We start from the raw sequence: 19940 nt of genomic DNA, 5'->3' as shown, positions 1-19940 counted from the left end.
GGACTATTCGAGTTTAACGTGATGCCTTTCGGTTTGTGTAACGCACCTGCAACGTTCGAAAGGTTGATGGACACGATATTCCGCGGCTTAAAATGGGAAGTTTGCATGTGCTACTTAGACGACGTTGTGATCTTCGGGCGAACGTTTAGTGAGCACAACAAACGTTTGGATTTGGTCTTGAACTGCTTGGAGAAAGCGGGCCTTGTGCTCAATTAAAAAAAATGCCGTTTTGGGGAACGACAAACTCTTGTGCTAGGCCATCTCGTCGCTAAAGAAGGCATCCGACCAGATCCACAAAAGACTGCGGCCGTAGAAGCATTTAGAGTACCCAACTCTGTCAAGCAGTTAAGAAGTTTCTTGGGCTTGTGCTCCTATTTTCGCCGATTCATTCCCCGGTTTGCTGACATGGCTCATCCCCTTACACGCCTTCTCCAAAAAGGCGTTCCCTTTGAGTGGACTGCAGATTGCGACTCATCGTTTCGCCAGCTCAAGTTCCTGTTGACATCCCAACCAATTCTTCAGCACTTTGATCCTTCATCACCAACTGAGATTCACACCGATGCCAGCGGCGTAGGCATTGGTGCTGTGCTAGTTCAGCGTGTTGGCGACAGTGAGCACGTGATCTCTTACGCTAGCCGGTCCTTGAGCCGCTCCGAGCGCAACTACACAGTCACCGAACAAGAGTGTATGGCGGTCATCTTCGCCGTGCAACGGTTTCGTTCGTATCTCTATGGGCACCCCTTCACTGTGATAACCGATCATCATTCGCTATGCTGCCTTGTGAATCTGCGGGATCCCTCAGGACGACTAGCGCGCTGGGCCCTCCGTCTACAGGAATACGATTTCGTTATTTGCTACAAAAGTGGCCGGCGACATGCTGACGCTGATTGTCTCTCTCGGATGCCACTTCAAACAACTGAATGTGATGCGGACAATTTTGATGAATACATCGCTTTTGTGTCCCCGGAATTTCCGGATATGGGTACCATCATATCCGAGCAGCACAAGGACGAGAGCTTACAACCGCTCTTCGCGGCAGCACAGGAGTCACCTGCAGGCAGTCGCTTTCGCCTACGTGATGGTGGCGCGCTGTATAAGAAGAGCTACTCGACCACCGGTGCACGCTACCTTTTAGTTGTCCCCAAGAACCTTCGCCACCAAGTATTACATGCCATGCACGGTGACCCAACTTCCGGTCATCTTGGTTCCACGCGTACACTCTACCGGGCTCAAGAACGTTTTTACTGGCCTAAGATGCGGAAAGATATCGAGCGGTACGTCGCCAGCTGCTCTCAATGCCAGCGCTACAAGCGTCCGCCACAAGCGCCACATGGCCTGCTTCAACCAGTTCCCCCTTCTAGCGTCCCCTTTGAGCAAGTTGGTATAGATCTTCTGGGCCCTTTCCCGCGATCCTCCAAGGGTAATCGTTGGGTTATCGTTTGCGTAGATCACCTTACCCGCTATTGTGAGACCGCCGCATTGCCATCGGCCACAGCTACAGAAGTTTCTATCTTCTTGCTGGCTAACGTTATACTCCGACATGGACCTCCTCGCATATTAATCAGCGATCGTGGGCGACAGTTTACCGCGGACGTGGTTGAAGAAACCCTTCGTCTGTGTTCATGTAGCTTCCGCCATTCTACGCCCTACCATCCACAAACTAATGGTCTGGTCGAGCGCACAAACAGAACGCTTGCCAACATGCTGTCCATGTACGTCGACTCAGCACACAAGAATTGGGACAGTATCTTGCCTTTCATTACCTATGCCTTCAATACCGCGAGACACGAGACCACTGGTTACTCACCATTTTTCCTTCTCTATGCTCGTCCGCTGCGCTACACCCTCTACACCATATTTCCCTACTTCGCTCATGACAACGAATCAATTGATGAGATCCTATGTCGAGCAGAAGAAGCGCGACGCCTCGCTAGGCTACGCACCCTAACATCGCAGGACCGGTTCAAGATCCGCTATGACGGGCGTCACCGCCACGTTTCCTTCGATCCTGGTGACCTTGTGTGGCTCTGGACGCCGTTGCGGAAGCGTGGCTTGTGCCAGAAGTTTCTCGCCCACTACGTCGGCCCTTACGTTATTCTGGAGCGCCTCAGCGAAGTAAACTACCGCATTGCGCGTCTCACGAGTAGTGGACGACGATCGGCCAAGGCTGAAGTGACGCACGTCGCGCGTCTGAGGCGTTACAACCCGCGAGATGACTGACTCCCCCGGCGGGCTTCGTCTGCCAGCAGGGAAATGTCAAGCTGTCATGAACCACGCCTGCCGCGGAGACAACCAGAAGAAAGAAGAGAACGACGTTGGCCAAGCTGCCGCGAGACCGCTCTTCAACAACCGCGCCTATCAACCAGATTCATCTGGTTCTGCGTTAAACACCTCGTATGTAACAATATATACCTATACATATACATTCTCATTATTTTATGGGCGTCGTTCTACCATCGACCTTCACAAAGTATCGCAGAGACCTCGGCGTTTTCGCAAAGACATAATCGAAACTTTGCCTTTCCTGAACGTACAATAAAACAAATTGCACTCTTAAAGGTGTCTTCTCGTGTCTATCACCCCCTCCCCCTTTACGTTCATATAAAAGCGTCTTTAAACGAATTAATACACTCATTTGACAGAGATCTTTAGGAATTGCCTTTTTCCGCCAATGTGTGCTTTGCTGAAATGCACACTACGTTTTATTTTTACAGCGATATATTTTGTTCTATCAGGACTCTAATATTTTGGACGTTTACCGAAGTAATGACGAAGTGTCTTCCAAGACATTCGTAAATAAAAAAAAATCTGAGGGCACCTAAGCACTTATGAATTGTGAATGCAAAAGCATTAATGTCCAATTGAACGCCCCTGAGCGGTCCTTCGAGTTTTGCGCTACGAGTAATGTTTTCGAGTTTTGCAGCAGGATGTGTTATCGAGTTTTGCAATTAAATTGGTGCGGGTTATTATTATTTTTTTACAGTTTCTACGTTAGCACGTTGGCTGTGCACCGGAATCATTAGGACGATATTGCTGAGAAATCAAGTGCATTTATTTTCACTCAGTGCGTTCACGCCTGCCTCTTCGCTCGTTTTGCTGCGTTCTTCCGCTCCCTAACTTCGTCAGCGGAGTACTGGCGTGGACGGTCATGTTCTGCTACCGCCGAGGTTGCGGCCGCCGACAATGTAGAAGCAGCAATGGCCGCCAAGCGAATGGGCAACACAACAAACGTGATTGTACTGTTCGACGGATACAAAGTCTCAAGCTACGTGAGATACGGTGCGGCCTTGTTCCGGTGTACGCTATACAAAAAACAACTGTACATGTGCTACCAATGTGGGTGATTAGGTCACAGGGCGGACGTGTGTCCTAACTGCAACGACAAGACTGGCCAAAGATGGGGGTTGGCGGACCTTCCTGAAAACCATGAATACAAGGCGAAGTATCAGCTACGCTACATGAATCACCCTACATCAGATCGACAATGAAAGGCAATATACAAGATCCCCTTTCTAGTGAAGAAATGTCGCTGGGAAAGAATTAAACAAGAAAGAGAGAAAGAAGAAGAAAACTACACGACGCAAGATGAGCCGCTAGGCCTCAGCATCTTGAAGAATCAGCCGGAACCCCCTTCGAAACCTTAGAAAGAAGGGCGTAGCAGATCACAAGACCATAGAGATTATTGAGGACAACGGGAGCTAACCCAAGAAAACTAAAACCGCTAGCATAAGAAAGGAACGTCTAGAAGAATTTGATACCAGACTTCAGAAAAAGATAGAAGAGCGTATAAACGAAATGAAAGAACCGATTAAGGCTGCCACGGTCAGCATATAGTCGCACAACAACTACAACCCATACAGCAACAGCACGAGAATATAAACGCAAGAATAACAAGGTTAGAAGAAGGAATGGACATCCAAAAAAGTGCCTATTGGCAGTGCAGGCACACTGCAGGGATCGGTTATATCACCTATGTTCTTTAACCTGGCTCTGGTTGGTCTTTCTAGCAAATTACAAAGAATCGAAGGACTTAACCGCACAATCTATGCAGACGGCATCACGCTATGGATAAACAATGGCAGTGATGGATCGCTTAAACAGAGTCTACAAGAAGCAGTCGAAACAGTCGAGAAATACCTAGAAGGCACCGGTCTAACATGCTCAGCCGCAAAATCGGAGCTGTTGTTATGCTACGCTAAAGGGGAGACCTCCCAAGAACCACAACACACAAACCTACACAGACATACAACCCAAGACCCAAGATGGGCAACCCATACCCAAAGTCGAGAAGGTAAGGGTGTTGGGAATGATTACAGAAGCCAAGCGCACCCACAGAGAAACCATTCGCAAAATCGAAGCCAAGGTTTCTCAGATGACGCGATTGATCAAGAGAATCGCCAACAGGCACGAGGGCATGAAAGAAGCAAGCGTCATGAGAATCATCCAGGCGTTCGTCATACGTCAGATCACGTATGTGGCGGCATACCACAGATGGTACGCCGCAGAAAAGGAAAAGCTAGACGGCCTGATTAGGAAGGTATATAAACAAGCGATTGGACTCATGCTAAGCACGAGAAAGGAGAAACTCCTAGTGCTAGGACTGCACAACACGCTAGAGGAGCTAATGGAAGCGCAACGTATAGCACAATCCGAACGACTATTCAAGACGACGGCGGCCACACACATCCTAGGTAAACTAGGCATCCATCAGCATACACAACACGGAGACAAACGGGACATACCCAAGGAAATAAGGGCCAAACTCACGGTACCCCCCCTTACCCAAGAATGTGCATCCTGTACAGCACGAGAGCAGAAGAAGCAAGGCAAAGAACATGGCGAAGCACTGCGGAAGAGACAAGGGCGTGGTCTTTGTAGACTCTGCACGTTACAAACACAAAGGTAGCTTTGTTGCAGCAGTACTTAACCACAATATGAACATGACACGCATCGAAACGGCGGTGGAAGCGGCTATAGCGTTAGCCATAGCACAAACTAACGCATACTATAAATCAGCGATTCACAAACGGCATTATGCAACTTCGTGAACGGCCGGATCTCACTTGAGGCGGTAAAAATAATCTGAAAAGGCAAATCAAGAAGGGAAGACAGATGCACCCAAATTCTACGGATACCACCAGCCCATACTCCCGACTCAACGGGAGTGGACAACCATAACGCGGTGGCGAGGACACACTTTCCGAGCTACGACGAACGTAGACACTTCGACAGGGCCCTCCGAAGTATGGGAATGGGAAGACAGATTGACCAGGTTCAGCGATATCACCAACCATTACAAGATGCAAAAGTGCACTTTGTGATGTTATTGGGTGCTATCCACCACCCCATCCACATCTCAATAGATTTCAAGCTGTCCAGTGGCGACAACTTCAAACGAAATCATACAAGAGCCCGATATCAATGCACGCTATGTATCCAGAAATATACACAACAGATAGATGCAAAGTCTGTGGCACCAGAGTCACGCTAAAACGCATGCTATGGGAATTTTAGAGGCTAACACACGATAATGAGAGCGAGACCTCTACCAACAGCCCCCGCGCGCGATGGCAGGCCGCGCTGCTCAGCTCGAACCTGGAAGAACAACTGTGGGCAGTCCAGTGAGGCAAGGAAGTCGCCAGGAGACAAGAACTCTTGGCCGTAACGTCGGTGGTGCCCCAGCCCACTAATTCGCCTGACGCGAATCGTTCTGATTCGAAATAAAGTTTTCTCACTCACTCACCTGGGCGTTTCCTCAAAGAAATCATCGAAACTTTGCCTTTCCTGAACGTACCATACAAAGATTACACCCTTAAGAGGAGGCTTTAGCTCGGGTGCTCCTATCTAAATACATGTAAAAGGAGAATTAACTTTTCTCGGCAACCACTGCACCGAATTTGACGAGGTTTGTTGCATATAAAAGAAAAGCTTAAGATCTAGTGACCGTTGGCTCCGAATTTTCGATTTAGGTTGTCAATTTTTTTTATTAAATATTGGCAAAAATCAAACATTAGAAAAAAAAGTATCAAGTTTACAACTCTGTAACTCAACAACAAAGAAGGATAATACAATTCTGTGAATTGAATGTAATAATACATCTAAAGCCGACAAAATTGATATGTCACACATAAATATAAAAAAAACTTTAGTACTATGGTAATACAGCTTTTGCAGAACTCTTGTAATCAACGTAACAAATTCATGTAAGATGTAAAATGACATATAGAATTTGTCCGCTTTGAATGATCTAATGCATGCCGTTTACAGAACCGCGATATCTTTTCTTGACGCAGAGCTATGAATTTGTACACTTCGTGCTTCTATGTTTTTTTTTAAGCGGTCGAATATTTGAAAAATGTTTTTGCGAAATTCGGGCCCTAAATCGAAATTCCGCTTTCAGCAGTCGCTAAAATATATCTTTCTCTCTCAAATGCAACAAATTTCATTAAAATCGGTCCAGGGGTTGTCTCAGGAAAACGTTCTTGCGTTTTACATGTATTTGAATAGGCCGCGTCAGAGTTGGGCCCGAGCTAAAGCTTCCTCTTAAGGGTGTTTTTTCGTGTCTATAACACCCCCTTTACGTCTATGTAAAAGCGTCTTTAAACGAATTAATACACTCATTTGAAAGGGAGATCTTTAGGAATTGCATCTTTTCCCCCAATGTGTGTTTTGCTGAAATGCACACTATGTTTTATTTTTACAGCGATATATTTCATAGTATCATGGCTCTAATCTTTCGGATGTCCGCCGAAGTAATCACGAAGTTTCTTCCAGGACGTTCATAAATAAAAAAAATCTGAGGACACCTAAGGATTTATGAATTGTGAATGCAAAAGTATTAATGTCCAATTGAACGCCCCTGAGCAATCCTTCGAACTTTGCGCTACGAGTAATGTCTTCGAGTTTTGCAGCAGGGTGTGTTATCGAGTATGGCGATTAAATTGGTGCGGGTTATTATTTTTTTTTTTACAGTTTCTACGTTAGCATGTTGGCTGTACGCCGGAATCAATTGGACGATATTGCTGAGAAATGAAGTACAATTATTTTAACTGAGTGCGTTCACGCTTGCCTCTTCGCTCATTTTGTTGCGTTCTTCTGTTCCCTTACTTCGTCAGCGGAGTATTGGCGTGGACGACCACGGCTTGCTACTGCCGAGGTTGCGGCCGCCGCCGATGTAGATGCTTAAGACTCCATCGCTGTACTATCGTGAGAAATATGCCCGGGAACACGCGAACGCGTGGCAAATAGTCTCGAAACCGAGTTAGAGCGATACGCGAATGGCACTGTCGAAAACAGAGGGGAAAAAGGGGAACGCTATTCCGCTTACTGTTGGCACTCCCACCGCGCCTGCGTTTGTCGAAAACGGCAGCTTACGGCATCGTAGTGGCCACCGATAGCCGATGGAACAGTTACGTGCACAGTGACTTACAGCGGGTCATTTTTTTATAGTCATGCTTTTTTGTTTGAGAGCGCAGCTCTTAGGCGCCCGTTACTGCCAGAGCCAGCAAGGAGCAGCAACCTGCGGTGCCAACGCCGCATGCCACCGACGTCCGGCGCGATGAGAGAGCGTTGAAGCAGCGGCGGCCACCAAGGCCGGCAGGCGCGATCAGCAGATAAACCCAGTGGGGGGGGGGGGGGGGGGGGGAGAGGGGGGCACGTCGCTGCGATGCCCTCCCCCCTGACGCAACACCTGGCGCGCTATCGAGGCAGGCGTGCCGTTTCGCCCGCTCTGCACCACCGAGGCGCGCTCGTGACGTGGCGTCGCAGCCAATGGCAATAAAGCGAATAAACAAAAATCTGTTACAATTGATTTGAATGTGATGTGTGTAATGTGTGTGTAAAGAATAAATGAAAGAATCACCGCCCAAGTACTCCATAGACATGGCTAACCAGCGAAGCTAGGGCTCTGTTGGCGTTGAAGCTAGGGCGAGGGCTCCGTTGTTTATCACTGGGTTAATCCCGACGGTTCATTAAACGACAGCTTGGTAGGCTGCCAGATCCTGGGTACGCAGTTGTTGGTTGCGCTCGGCTGCACGAGCCTGTTCTTGTGCCCGCGCTGCAGCATCAGCACGGGGTAGACGAGCTCGTTCCCGGTTCTGTTCGTGCCGTTGCTGATAGAAAGCTGCCTGCTCCTTAATACGTATGACGCGTGGCATTTCGGAGCTGGAGACAAACTGCTGAGCACGCGCTTGGCTGCGACGGAGAGCAACGATGATACTAATGGCGCAGCCAATCGCGCGCCTCTCTTTCTCTTGTCTTTTTTTCGCGCACGCGCATGGAGTTGCGCCTGAGGAGGTTTCGGCGTACAGGCGGCAGACGGACGGATGAATCGGCTAGCCATATAAAGCTTCGCTGTAAAAACGCCACGCAGATTCAATCCGAACTGTAGACCTAACAATGAGCGTTCGGAAGTGTTGCCTATTGACCACTCCGCCGACACAACCACAGGGATTAATACAGCACCTTAAGAGTGCAGTAACACCTCTAGCTACTCCGCGCTCTTCAGAGATTCAGTTTATAACTCAGCAGCAAGATAAAATAATTTAGACGAAGCTAGCAGTAAGACATAAAAGGCAGGCAGGAGAGAAGAGCACAAAGTACTTAGTTGTGTCTTTCCACTTCACGAACGGGGCGCGCGACTTAGACAATAAACGCTATGTTATTATATAGGTAGTAGCTTTCCCCGCATGGGGGGGCACCTGCGAATGTTCAGTCCAACCAATACTGCATGAAACAATGCAAAACTTAGTGCGCATAATAATGTGCCGGCTCCGATGCTACAGCAGAAAGAACATGCGCCTGGAGAACTATAGGATTGACTGACGCGCTATCAATTGCTGACGATTGGGAGGCGATCTATAAAACACCGCGCTCAAACAACTTAAACTAAGCCAGTGGTAATAAGTGAACGGCAGGATAGGAAATAAAAGAAATAAAAAGCTGTCTTTCCACTTCACCACCGGGGACGATATGTAGTAGTACATGAAGCAGCAGGTTGACATCCACAGTCTATATTCTGACCATATCACGTGCTTATTCGCAGTGGTGCAAACCACTCCGAGTAATATTGCACGGTGTTGTCATACTATTCCGCAATAGACACTTATGACTTTTTACTTGCTTGAAATGTTGAAATTCCCGAGCACCCTAAAATTTTGCAAAGGTGTATGTTTCGCATAAAACACCCTTTAAGCACCCTTAAATTAATAAAAGAGCGCACTAAGAAAGTTTTGCGACAAATACAACCATTAAACAATAAAAAGAAAGTAAGGGTGCAAAAAGGGTGCATTGACATTCAATCCACCCTCGAGGATATAATTTTTCTGCGGTTGCTTTTCAGCATGGAATATATTTTCAGTGCTTTCCGTAGGGCATCTTATGCCGCGCCAATAGGCTTCTATCGCCCAACCACAGCTCTGGGCAATTAGTGCAATGTCTTGCGCTTCAGACAGACACCGAGATCGGTGGCGTTTGTGTATGAATTTCAGACGCCAGCAGATGAATCACCGTAGCGGACGAGAATTACATTGGCTGCATTGTACGGAAGTTGTTATTGACGAGTTGGCGGTGCGTTGGCACGCAATTCTTCGTCGTCGTGCTTATGAAAAACGTGTGGGTGGCACAAAAGAGGTGCATGCATGAGAGTGATAATGGTCAGTCTCATACATGGCACATACACACAGCAGAGGATGCGCCAAAAATCAGGCGGTCGGTGGAAAACAGCGTTGGAGCCATCGACGGCGTCAGTGGCAACAATTTCACAGCGACAACGCCACAAGCTCTTTTTACATGGCAACTCGCAGCCGCATTTCATGGCCGCCAAGTGCCCGATATAGGAGCTCGGCAACTTTGTCTCAAGTCTCGTAGCTGGCACGGCGTCATTTCGCTCGTGACATCAGTAGACGTTCTGGCCTCTGAATTCATTAATTCCCAGCCGGGGCTTTCGAAACGACTCATCGAAGCTGAAGAGCAAGAAGCGGCACCATCACCGGCGACTTGAAAACATTGATTTAGACAAACACTAAGATTTTTAAAGTTGTATAAGTAAACCGTATATTCAAAGGCCATCTCAAGTGTCAAGCTACCGACACGTTCGTCATGTAGGTGCTTGCACGTTTTCCTACTGAACGATGGAAATAGAATATATGTGTGTATTACACTTCTCGGAACCTATTACGCTGACACCAAGGTAGCCTTCTCATGATAACACACACACAAAAAGAAAAGAAAAGAAAAAAAAGAAACGAAAATAAACGTGACGCACCAACATTGTTTCAATAAACTAATTTCAAATAGTACAATGTTGAAATCCTGAGAAAAAATAGCATTTCTTTAGCTAAGCAGCTGCGAACATAAGGAAAAGCCTTTCATTTTCCTCGTTACATCGCGCGCTTTAGCTTAATAGTCGTCACGTATACTTCTATTGTGTCAGCGCCAAATACCTCTTTGAGATGATCGCTACGTGGTGTTGTTGATGGGCGGAACAATTAATTTTGGGGATTTCACCATAACGACCTTTAAGAATAACGAATGATTCGCTCCAGTCCCCTGAAGTTCGTTATATCGAGATTTCACCGTATTCAACACGTGCACTTACGCTTATTTTGCAGCAGTCATTAGATGCCACTCACATTGCAGACGAATGGAAGCTCCTGTATTGCCTATATTTACTTGTCATCGTAGTCATCATCGTCGTCATGGTGATCATCATCATCATAATTAGGATGTAACCTCAGACTGATTTCCTCAGCAGGCTCGTGATCTGTTGCAGAAAAATGGTGTCATTTCATTTCTGTAATATTGGGCACACAGTTTAAAATATCAATCGGTATTGACATAGAGAACCTCAAAGAAGTGCAACGTCTACCTGCGCATTATATTATAGGTAACTATACACTAGAAATACTGGTACCACCGCAGCGAAACGAACACTCGGATGGGAGCTGCTTCAGAACCACTGAGAGCCTTAAGCTTTAAAGCTTATTTCACAAAATTTTCATATGCTTTTTGAAAGCGAACAAATCAGGCACAATTTTCAGTCATTATATGTATGGAAATCGCAGAATGAGAGCTCAAGATATGTGAATGCAAACGAAACGGTACCTTTTCAAACTGTTTTCTTTGTCTTATGAAACAATCTATGAATAAAACGGTTTACCAGCTGATTGTACACGCTTAAATACAAGCGACAACTTTGCCGCGGCTCTTTGATAGTCACCTTAATTGCTATTATATTTTGTGTTGATATGTTTACTTGTATGCAGAGTAATAGTTAACATACCCTGTTTCCTATGTGAGTCCGTTCTCTATTTACTGTAATGCCACTTGGCGTCGTGGGTAAAAGAATAGTAAAGGCACAACTTCGACAGGAAAAAAAAAATCTATCCTGCAGTGATATCCAGTAGCTCTGGTCCTGCATCTGCCAAACCTATCCTAATGCCAAAATATTTCCTGTTGTCATCATTCCATCTCATCCTCCACCGCACTTCCTATCCATTGGTCCATAATACAATACTGTAATAGAATACCAGTTATCTGTTTCGTCATTTTCCAGTCCTTTAACCTTGTGTTGCTACCGCGGGTGGCTCAGTGGCAATTTCGTTCCGCCGCTCGACATGAGGTCACAGGTCTTATTCCCGGCCACGGAGGCGGCATGTCGATGGGATTGGAATGCAGAAACGCTCCCACACAATGATTTCTGTGCGTTGAAAAAAAAAAGAAACTCTCGAAGGTTGTAATTAATACTCCACTACGTGTCTTTCATAGCTAGATGATTTACTCTGGAGTGTTAAACCCCGTAACCTAATTTTGATTTTATTGCTACAGCAATTATAAGGAAAATCCGGACAAATTTCCGCCGTCGCCATGACGTCCCGTATAAAATCCGAGTGCGATAAGATCTTATCGCGCGCCGCGCCGTCTGTTGTAGATGCAAAGCAAAGCATGTGAGGGCGATCCGAGAAGGATGGCAGCTTCGTGGGCGCCGTCTTCCCGCTTGCCCAGGGCTATAAACGCAAGGGGGAAGGGGGCGTGGAGAGGTTAGCACGCGTTTTCTTTTCTAGCCCGGCCGTTGCTCCACATAGCGCGGCTGAGCGCCCTATCTTGGAGGTAATCAGTGATGTGCTCAAAGGTGATTGGTGAACCGATATGGCTGGTGGCTTCGTGTACGTTGCGTTCTCGCGCGCTTTGTGTTGGAGGTCGCGCATTCGCAAGTATCGGAGACGCTCTGAAGCTAGAGAAACCTCAAAGCGTTCGCTCGCCGCTGCTGCCTCTCTTCATCGCGACAGCGTTGTTACAGCGAGTGTACACGGTCATCGAGTGATATCTGTTCATATTTGCCTGTGCGCGCCTGACACTGTGCCCGTTAATATAATAAGTAAGCGAATGCTTGCTGCAATTTATACAGTTGATGAAACTACAACTTTTAAGGTAGAAAGACGGGCGCGTTGTAAAGGAGGCACACCTATTAATCAGCGCGAAAACAACGGAAGACACGGAGATAGAAGGACACAGGACGAGCGCTGACAGGAGGCGCAGCGCTCGCGCGGTGTCCATATTGTTGGAATCGCACCGCTGGCACGAGTTGTTGGGGTCTCGGTGCTGACGCCCGTTATTGCCAATGGGTCGCAAGCCCCAAGGGTAGCGTTGGCCTGGCGGCCTGGGGCACTGGAAGCATCCGAAGGTCCCGGCAAAGCAAGAGAAGACTGGTAACAGAACAACTTGTTTATTCTAACATAGCAAAAGAGCGGCCGGTCAGGTCGACCGAAGTGGAGAGACGGGAGAGCACGTAACTCAACAGTACAAATCGGAGCCTCTCTTCTGGCGTCCGGGGGCAGCTGCTCTTATACTCCCGGCGTCGCGGTCCAAAAGGGAAGGAGGGAAGGTCACGGGATGAAGGTCACGGGACGGCGCAGCAGGAGCCCACGACGGCGCGAACTGTCGGGCCGAGAGACCTGCTGAACCGAGAGTAGTGACGCATCGCCAACCCTCACCCACACGACGGCGCGAACAGTTGAGCCGAGAGACCTCCAGGCTCCTCATTCGGGGAACTCCGCTCCCCGGCTGCCGCGCTTTGACAAGCGAGGGCACACACACACACACGCACACACGAAGACACGTGGCACTGAAACACGCCTGGGCACGCTTGGCGGGTAGGCGTTGCGGCGGCGTCGGACGGGCCAAAATGTCCGCCGCTTTGAACAAAGCCCCGGCGTCCGTTGCATCCGCGCCGGCATTACCGCGCGTTGTAGGCGAAACGTAACAGACCGCCCCGCCGGGGGAAGGAGATCCCGAAGGTCAGGGGACTGCATCCGCTGTCCGGAGGGATGTCGCTCGATGATGCTCATAACCGAAGTTGGGCGTCCTTGGGCGTTTCTTGAGCGCAGCGCACAGAGAAGGCCTCGTTCTCACGTTCAGGTGCACACAGGACACTGCAAAGTGACTTCGGGAGAGTTGACATTTTTGTTCTCGTTTCCGGCAAGCGTTAGAACCACGCCAAAAGTCAACCGCTCAGTCAGCAAGCACGGCACAACCCTCACTAAGCCCTGCCAGGCTCTTTCCCCTTTTTTACTGCTGCCTAGTTCCTTACAGTAGTTTAGCAGCACTCAGAACGCGTCCACAAATCGAAAAATTGCACTAGAAAGCACATCATCACTTTGAAACACTACACAAAAGCAATAGGTTAAAAATCCTGCCTCAGGAAGAAAAACATCAGTAACAAGCAATTTTGAGGCTGATTCCCACGTTAGGGGCTTCGACTTAAGCCATCGGCGTTACCGTTGAGACTCCCCTTTTTGTAACGCACCTCAAAGGAATATTGTTGCAAAGCGAGGCTCCAGCGCAGGAGGCGGCCATTTTTGGGAGAGATGGTCTGCAGCCATTGGAGAGGGCAGTGATCCGTTTCAATGATAAACCTCGAGCCGGCTAGGTAACATGACAATTTCTGAACGGCCCACACGATACACGCACACTCTTTCTCGGTGGCGCTATACGCCTGCTCACGACTGGTCAGCTTACGACTAGCATACAGGACGGGGTGTTCTACTTCTCCATTTTCCCGTTGGCACAGTACAACGCCCATGCCTCGCTCACTAGCATCACACTGAACAACGAACCCTTTTGTGTAGTCGGGCGATCGTAGCACAGGCTGGCTTGTTAGGGCGCTCTTTAGGGCGCTAAAAGCTCTTTCCTTCGTCTCATCCCAGACGACTGTTTGCGGCTCTGTCTTTCTTAGAGCATCCGTCAAGGGAGCCGCGATATCAGAGTACCTGGGAATGTACCTCTGATAATAGCCGGCGACACCTAAGAACGACCGAATATCGGTCTTCGTGCGCGGTTGCGGGAAGTCTCGCACAGCGGCCACTTTTATTTCAGAGGGGCGGCGACGACCCCGACCAATCACGTGTCCGAGGTAGACAACCTCGGCCTGTGCTAACTGGCACTTGGGAGCCTTGACTGTCAAGCCCGCATCGCGCAGGCGGGTTAGCACTGCCCGCAAGTGCGCCATATGTTCCGGCCAGGATGCGGAGAATATCGCTACGTCGTCTAGATACGGTAAAGCGAATTCTTGCTGTCCCCGCAACACTTTATCCATGAGGCTTGAAAAGCAGTATGGCGCGTTCTTCAAACCAAAACTCAAAACTTTAGGACGGAATGTCCCCATGGGTGAAATGAACGCCGCATACCTACTAGCCTCTTCTGTAAGTGGAACCTGCCAATAACCCCTGACAAGATCTAGGGTGGAAATAAACTGAGCGCTACTCACTCTCTCAATGGTCTCAAGGCATTCCGACAGCTCGTCATCCTCAGCTTCTAACTCAAGAATAGCCCTTAGCAGTTCTGGTTTTCTGAGTTTGTCTGAGACATCCAGACCCAACTCTCTCGCAAGCTCCAGCAATTTCGGTTTGCGCAACGACTTCAAATCCATGGCTGCTCTGAATGCTGCTTTCTCTACTGCCTACTATTGTCTTGCCGCAAACTAACCCGGTAGCAACGACAACCACAATTACCAGCTCTGTTTCTAACACTAACAAAAGCCTGGCAAAACTCAGAAGAAGAAAGTCCCGCACTCACCAAACCTCGCAGCCAAGACTTCAGCGCAGTCGTTCCGCTGCAGGCAACCAGTCATCACACAGGGCTCGTTGCGCTGCTCCCGGATGGTCGTTGTGCTGCTCAGCATACAGTCAACCGCATCTCTTCGCTGCTGGCCTCCGTTGTCGCGATCTCACCGCTGGCAACCAGATGTTGGAATCGCACCGCTGGCACGAGTTGTTGGGGTCTCGGTGCTGACGCCCGTTATTGCCAATGGGTCGCAAGCCCCAAGGGTAGCGTTGGCCTGGCGGCCTGGGGCACTGGAAGCATCCGAAGGTCCCGGCAAAGCAAGAGAAGACTGGTAACAGAACAACTTGTTTATTCTAACATAGCAAAAGAGCGGCCGGTCAGGTCGACCGAAGTGGAGAGACGGGAGAGCACGTAACTCAACAGTACAAATCGGAGCCTCTCTTCTGGCGTCCGGGGGCAGCTGCTCTTATACTCCCGGCGTCGCGGTCCAAAAGGGAAGGAGGGAAGGTCACGGGATGAAGGTCACGGGACGGCGCAGCAGGAGCCCACGACGGCGCGAACTGTCGGGCCGAGAGACCTGCTGAACCGAGAGTAGTGACGCATCGCCAACCCTCACCCACACGACGGCGCGAACAGTTGAGCCGAGAGACCTCCAGGCTCCTCATTCGGGGAACTCCGCTCCCCGGCTGCCGCGCTTTGACAAGCGAGGGCACACACACACACACGCACACACGAAGACACGTGGCACTGAAACACGCCTGGGCACGCTTGGCGGGTAGGCGTTGCGGCGGCGTCGGACGGGCCAAAATGTCCGCCGCTTTGAACAAAGCCCCGGCGTCCGTTGCATCCGCGCCGGCATTACCGCGCGTTGTAGGCGAAACGTAACAGACCGCCCCGCCGGGGGAAGGAGATCCCGAAGGTCAGGGGACTGCATCCGCTGTCCGGAGGGATGTCGCTCGATGATGCTCATAACCGAAGTTGGGCGTCCTTGGGCGTTTCTTGAGCGCAGCGCACAGAGAAGGCCTCGTTCTCACGTTCAGGTGCACACAGGACACTGCAAAGTGACTTCGGGAGAGTTGACATTTTTGTTCTCGTTTCCGGCAAGCGTTAGAACCACGCCAAAAGTCAACCGCTCAGTCAGCAAGCACGGCACAACCCTCACTAAGCCCTGCCAGGCTCTTTCCCCTTTTTTACTGCTGCCTAGTTCCTTACAGTAGTTTAGCAGCACTCAGAACGCGTCCACAAATCGAAAAATTGCACTAGAAAGCACATCATCACTTTGAAACACTACACAAAAGCAATAGGTTAAAAATCCTGCCTCAGGAAGAAAAACATCAGTAACAAGCAATTTTGAGGCTGATTCCCACGTTAGGGGCTTCGACTTAAGCCATCGGCGTTACCGTTGAGACTCCCCTTTTTGTAACGCACCTCAAAGGAATATTGTTGCAAAGCGAGGCTCCAGCGCAGGAGGCGGCCATTTTTGGGAGAGATGGTCTGCAGCCATTGGAGAGGGCAGTGATCCGTTTCAATGATAAACCTCGAGCCGGCTAGGTAACATGACAATTTCTGAACGGCCCACACGATACACGCACACTCTTTCTCGGTGGCGCTATACGCCTGCTCACGACTGGTCAGCTTACGACTAGCATACAGGACGGGGTGTTCTACTTCTCCATTTTCCCGTTGGCACAGTACAACGCCCATGCCTCGCTCACTAGCATCACACTGAACAACGAACCCTTTTGTGTAGTCGGGCGATCGTAGCACAGGCTGGCTTGTTAGGGCGCTCTTTAGGGCGCTAAAAGCTCTTTCCTTCGTCTCATCCCAGACGACTGTTTGCGGCTCTGTCTTTCTTAGAGCATCCGTCAAGGGAGCCGCGATATCAGAGTACCTGGGAATGTACCTCTGATAATAGCCGGCGACACCTAAGAACGACCGAATATCGGTCTTCGTGCGCGGTTGCGGGAAGTCTCGCACAGCGGCCACTTTTATTTCAGAGGGGCGGCGACGACCCCGACCAATCACGTGTCCGAGGTAGACAACCTCGGCCTGTGCTAACTGGCACTTGGGAGCCTTGACTGTCAAGCCCGCATCGCGCAGGCGGGTTAGCACTGCCCGCAAGTGCGCCATATGTTCCGGCCAGGATGCGGAGAATATCGCTACGTCGTCTAGATACGGTAAAGCGAATTCTTGCTGTCCCCGCAACACTTTATCCATGAGGCTTGAAAAGCAGTATGGCGCGTTCTTCAAACCAAAACTCAAAACTTTAGGACGGAATGTCCCCATGGGTGAAATGAACGCCGCATACCTACTAGCCTCTTCTGTAAGTGGAACCTGCCAATAACCCCTGACAAGATCTAGGGTGGAAATAAACTGAGCGCTACTCACTCTCTCAATGGTCTCAAGGCATTCCGACAGCTCGTCATCCTCAGCTTCTAACTCAAGAATAGCCCTTAGCAGTTCTGGTTTTCTGAGTTTGTCTGAGACATCCAGACCCAACTCTCTCGCAAGCTCCAGCAATTTCGGTTTGCGCAACGACTTCAAATCCATGGCTGCTCTGAATGCTGCTTTCTCTACTGCCTACTATTGTCTTGCCGCAAACTAACCCGGTAGCAACGACAACCACAATTACCAGCTCTGTTTCTAACACTAACAAAAGCCTGGCAAAACTCAGAAGAAGAAAGTCCCGCACTCACCAAACCTCGCAGCCAAGACTTCAGCGCAGTCGTTCCGCTGCAGGCAACCAGTCATCACACAGGGCTCGTTGCGCTGCTCCCGGATGGTCGTTGTGCTGCTCAGCATACAGTCAACCGCATCTCTTCGCTGCTGGCCTCCGTTGTCGCGATCTCACCGCTGGCAACCAGATGTTGGAATCGCACCGCTGGCACGAGTTGTTGGGGTCTCGGTGCTGACGCCCGTTATTGCCAATGGGTCGCAAGCCCCAAGGGTAGCGTTGGCCTGGCGGCCTGGGGCACTGGAAGCATCCGAAGGTCCCGGCAAAGCAAGAGAAGACTGGTAACAGAACAACTTGTTTATTCTAACATAGCAAAAGAGCGGCCGGTCAGGTCGACCGAAGTGGAGAGACGGGAGAGCACGTAACTCAACAGTACAAATCGGAGCCTCTCTTCTGGCGTCCGGGGGCAGCTGCTCTTATACTCCCGGCGTCGCGGTCCAAAAGGGAAGGAGGGAAGGTCACGGGATGAAGGTCACGGGACGGCGCAGCAGGAGCCCACGACGGCGCGAACTGTCGGGCCGAGAGACCTGCTGAACCGAGAGTAGTGACGCATCGCCAACCCTCACCCACACGACGGCGCGAACAGTTGAGCCGAGAGACCTCCAGGCTCCTCATTCGGGGAACTCCGCTCCCCGGCTGCCGCGCTTTGACAAGCGAGGGCACACACACACACACGCACACACGAAGACACGTGGCACTGAAACACGCCTGGGCACGCTTGGCGGGTAGGCGTTGCGGCGGCGTCGGACGGGCCAAAATGTCCGCCGCTTTGAACAAAGCCCCGGCGTCCGTTGCATCCGCGCCGGCATTACCGCGCGTTGTAGGCGAAACGTAACAATATCTACATCTGTGTCGTCCGCTGTTTTCACGCTGATTAATAGGTGTGCGTACGACCCTTACTTCGTGTAGTTGTCTAATAAATTGTTATCGCAGTCACTGCTTCGCCTTTCGGGCAAAATGGCGATTTTTCTTCATATGCGAAATAATATCTCAATAACAGTCATGTGTGTACAATTGTCAGTGCATTACAGCCAGTGATCTTGCAGCAAGATAACGCGTTTAGGGCAACGTACCTTTATGTGCAAGGATCATTGCAAGTACGCAAGAATATCTTCGAAATAGCGTGGCGGTTAAGGTCAGCATGACCCGCCGTGGTTGCTCAGTGGCTATGGTGTTGGGCTGCTGAGCACGAGATCGGGGATCGAATCCCGGCCACGGCGGCCGCATTTCTATGGGGGCGAAATGCGAAAACACCCGTGTGCTTAGATTTAGGTGCACGTGAAAGAACCCCAGGTGGTCGAAATTTCCGGAGTCCTCCACTATACGGCGTGCCTCATAATCTGAAATTGGTTTTGGCACGTAAAATCCCATAATTTAATTTTTAAGGTCAGCATGGGGGCCGTATTTTGTAACGGCTTTGTTCACTTCTTGTTTTTTCTGCCCTTCATCATTTCTGGCTAGCGCGCAACTACAGCCCAGCTATCGCCGGCATTGGCCACTCGGTGGAACGGATGATAGTGAGCAGAATCGGTGGAAATAAAAAGAAAAGAATCCTTACAAAATGCGGCCGCTGCTACTGATCTTCGCCGGCAAGAAGATTTTGTAGTACTTGTTGTTGACTTAGCTTGTACAGGTTCACATTGGTAGAAATAACACAATCGAAGACCACGCATAAAACTTGACGACAAGCGGAGTGCCCGTCCTGTTGTTTAGTCTTGCGTGTCGTCTTCTTTTGTGCCATTTCTACGAAGATGAAGGCGTTTTTGCTGTATCTTATGAGCTTGTAAACGAGTTCGTCCGGTGACCTGCGTGCCGCCCTCGTGGGGGCTCTGTGCGCAGGGCAGGCGGTGCTGAGCCGGCGTGGCCGCGAGCGACTCGCGCAAGGCGGGCGGCCGTCGGGGGCCCGCTGCCTTCAAGGAGGCCATCTCGAGGCGCCTCTCCAGGGGCTCCGTCCACGATGCGTCCGACTACTGCCTCACGGCTAAGGTGGGTGAACACACACGGCACGTATGCAGAGGCACGTATGCGCGTGCCTTTGCATGACTTCGCAACACACGCCCTACACTGGTTGTCATATAGGTACAACCGTCAACTACACTTGGTACCGCATGGCTGGTTGGCGACGCTCTTCGCACGAATGCCAAGT

At 49.9% G+C, this 19940-nt stretch overlaps 1 protein-coding gene across 1 annotated transcript in view; it reads left to right on the top strand.

Annotated features, from left to right (window-relative positions):
• The first annotated feature begins 3197 nt into the window (after positions 1-3197).
• Positions 3198-19940, top strand: part of LOC126542457 (uncharacterized) — a 174101-nt gene continuing 157358 nt past the window's right edge. The window contains exons 1-2 of the mRNA XM_072286120.1: positions 3198-3279; positions 19650-19780. Coding sequence (XP_072142221.1) covers positions 3198-3279; positions 19650-19780 — 213 coding nt within the window. The remainder of the gene's footprint in view (positions 3280-19649; positions 19781-19940) is intronic.

This window comes from Dermacentor andersoni, chromosome 2 (assembly GCF_023375885.2).
Source record: "Dermacentor andersoni chromosome 2, qqDerAnde1_hic_scaffold, whole genome shotgun sequence".
Classification (NCBI taxonomy): domain Eukaryota; kingdom Metazoa; phylum Arthropoda; class Arachnida; order Ixodida; family Ixodidae; genus Dermacentor; species Dermacentor andersoni.
This window is presented reverse-complemented; position numbering and strand designations above follow the sequence as displayed.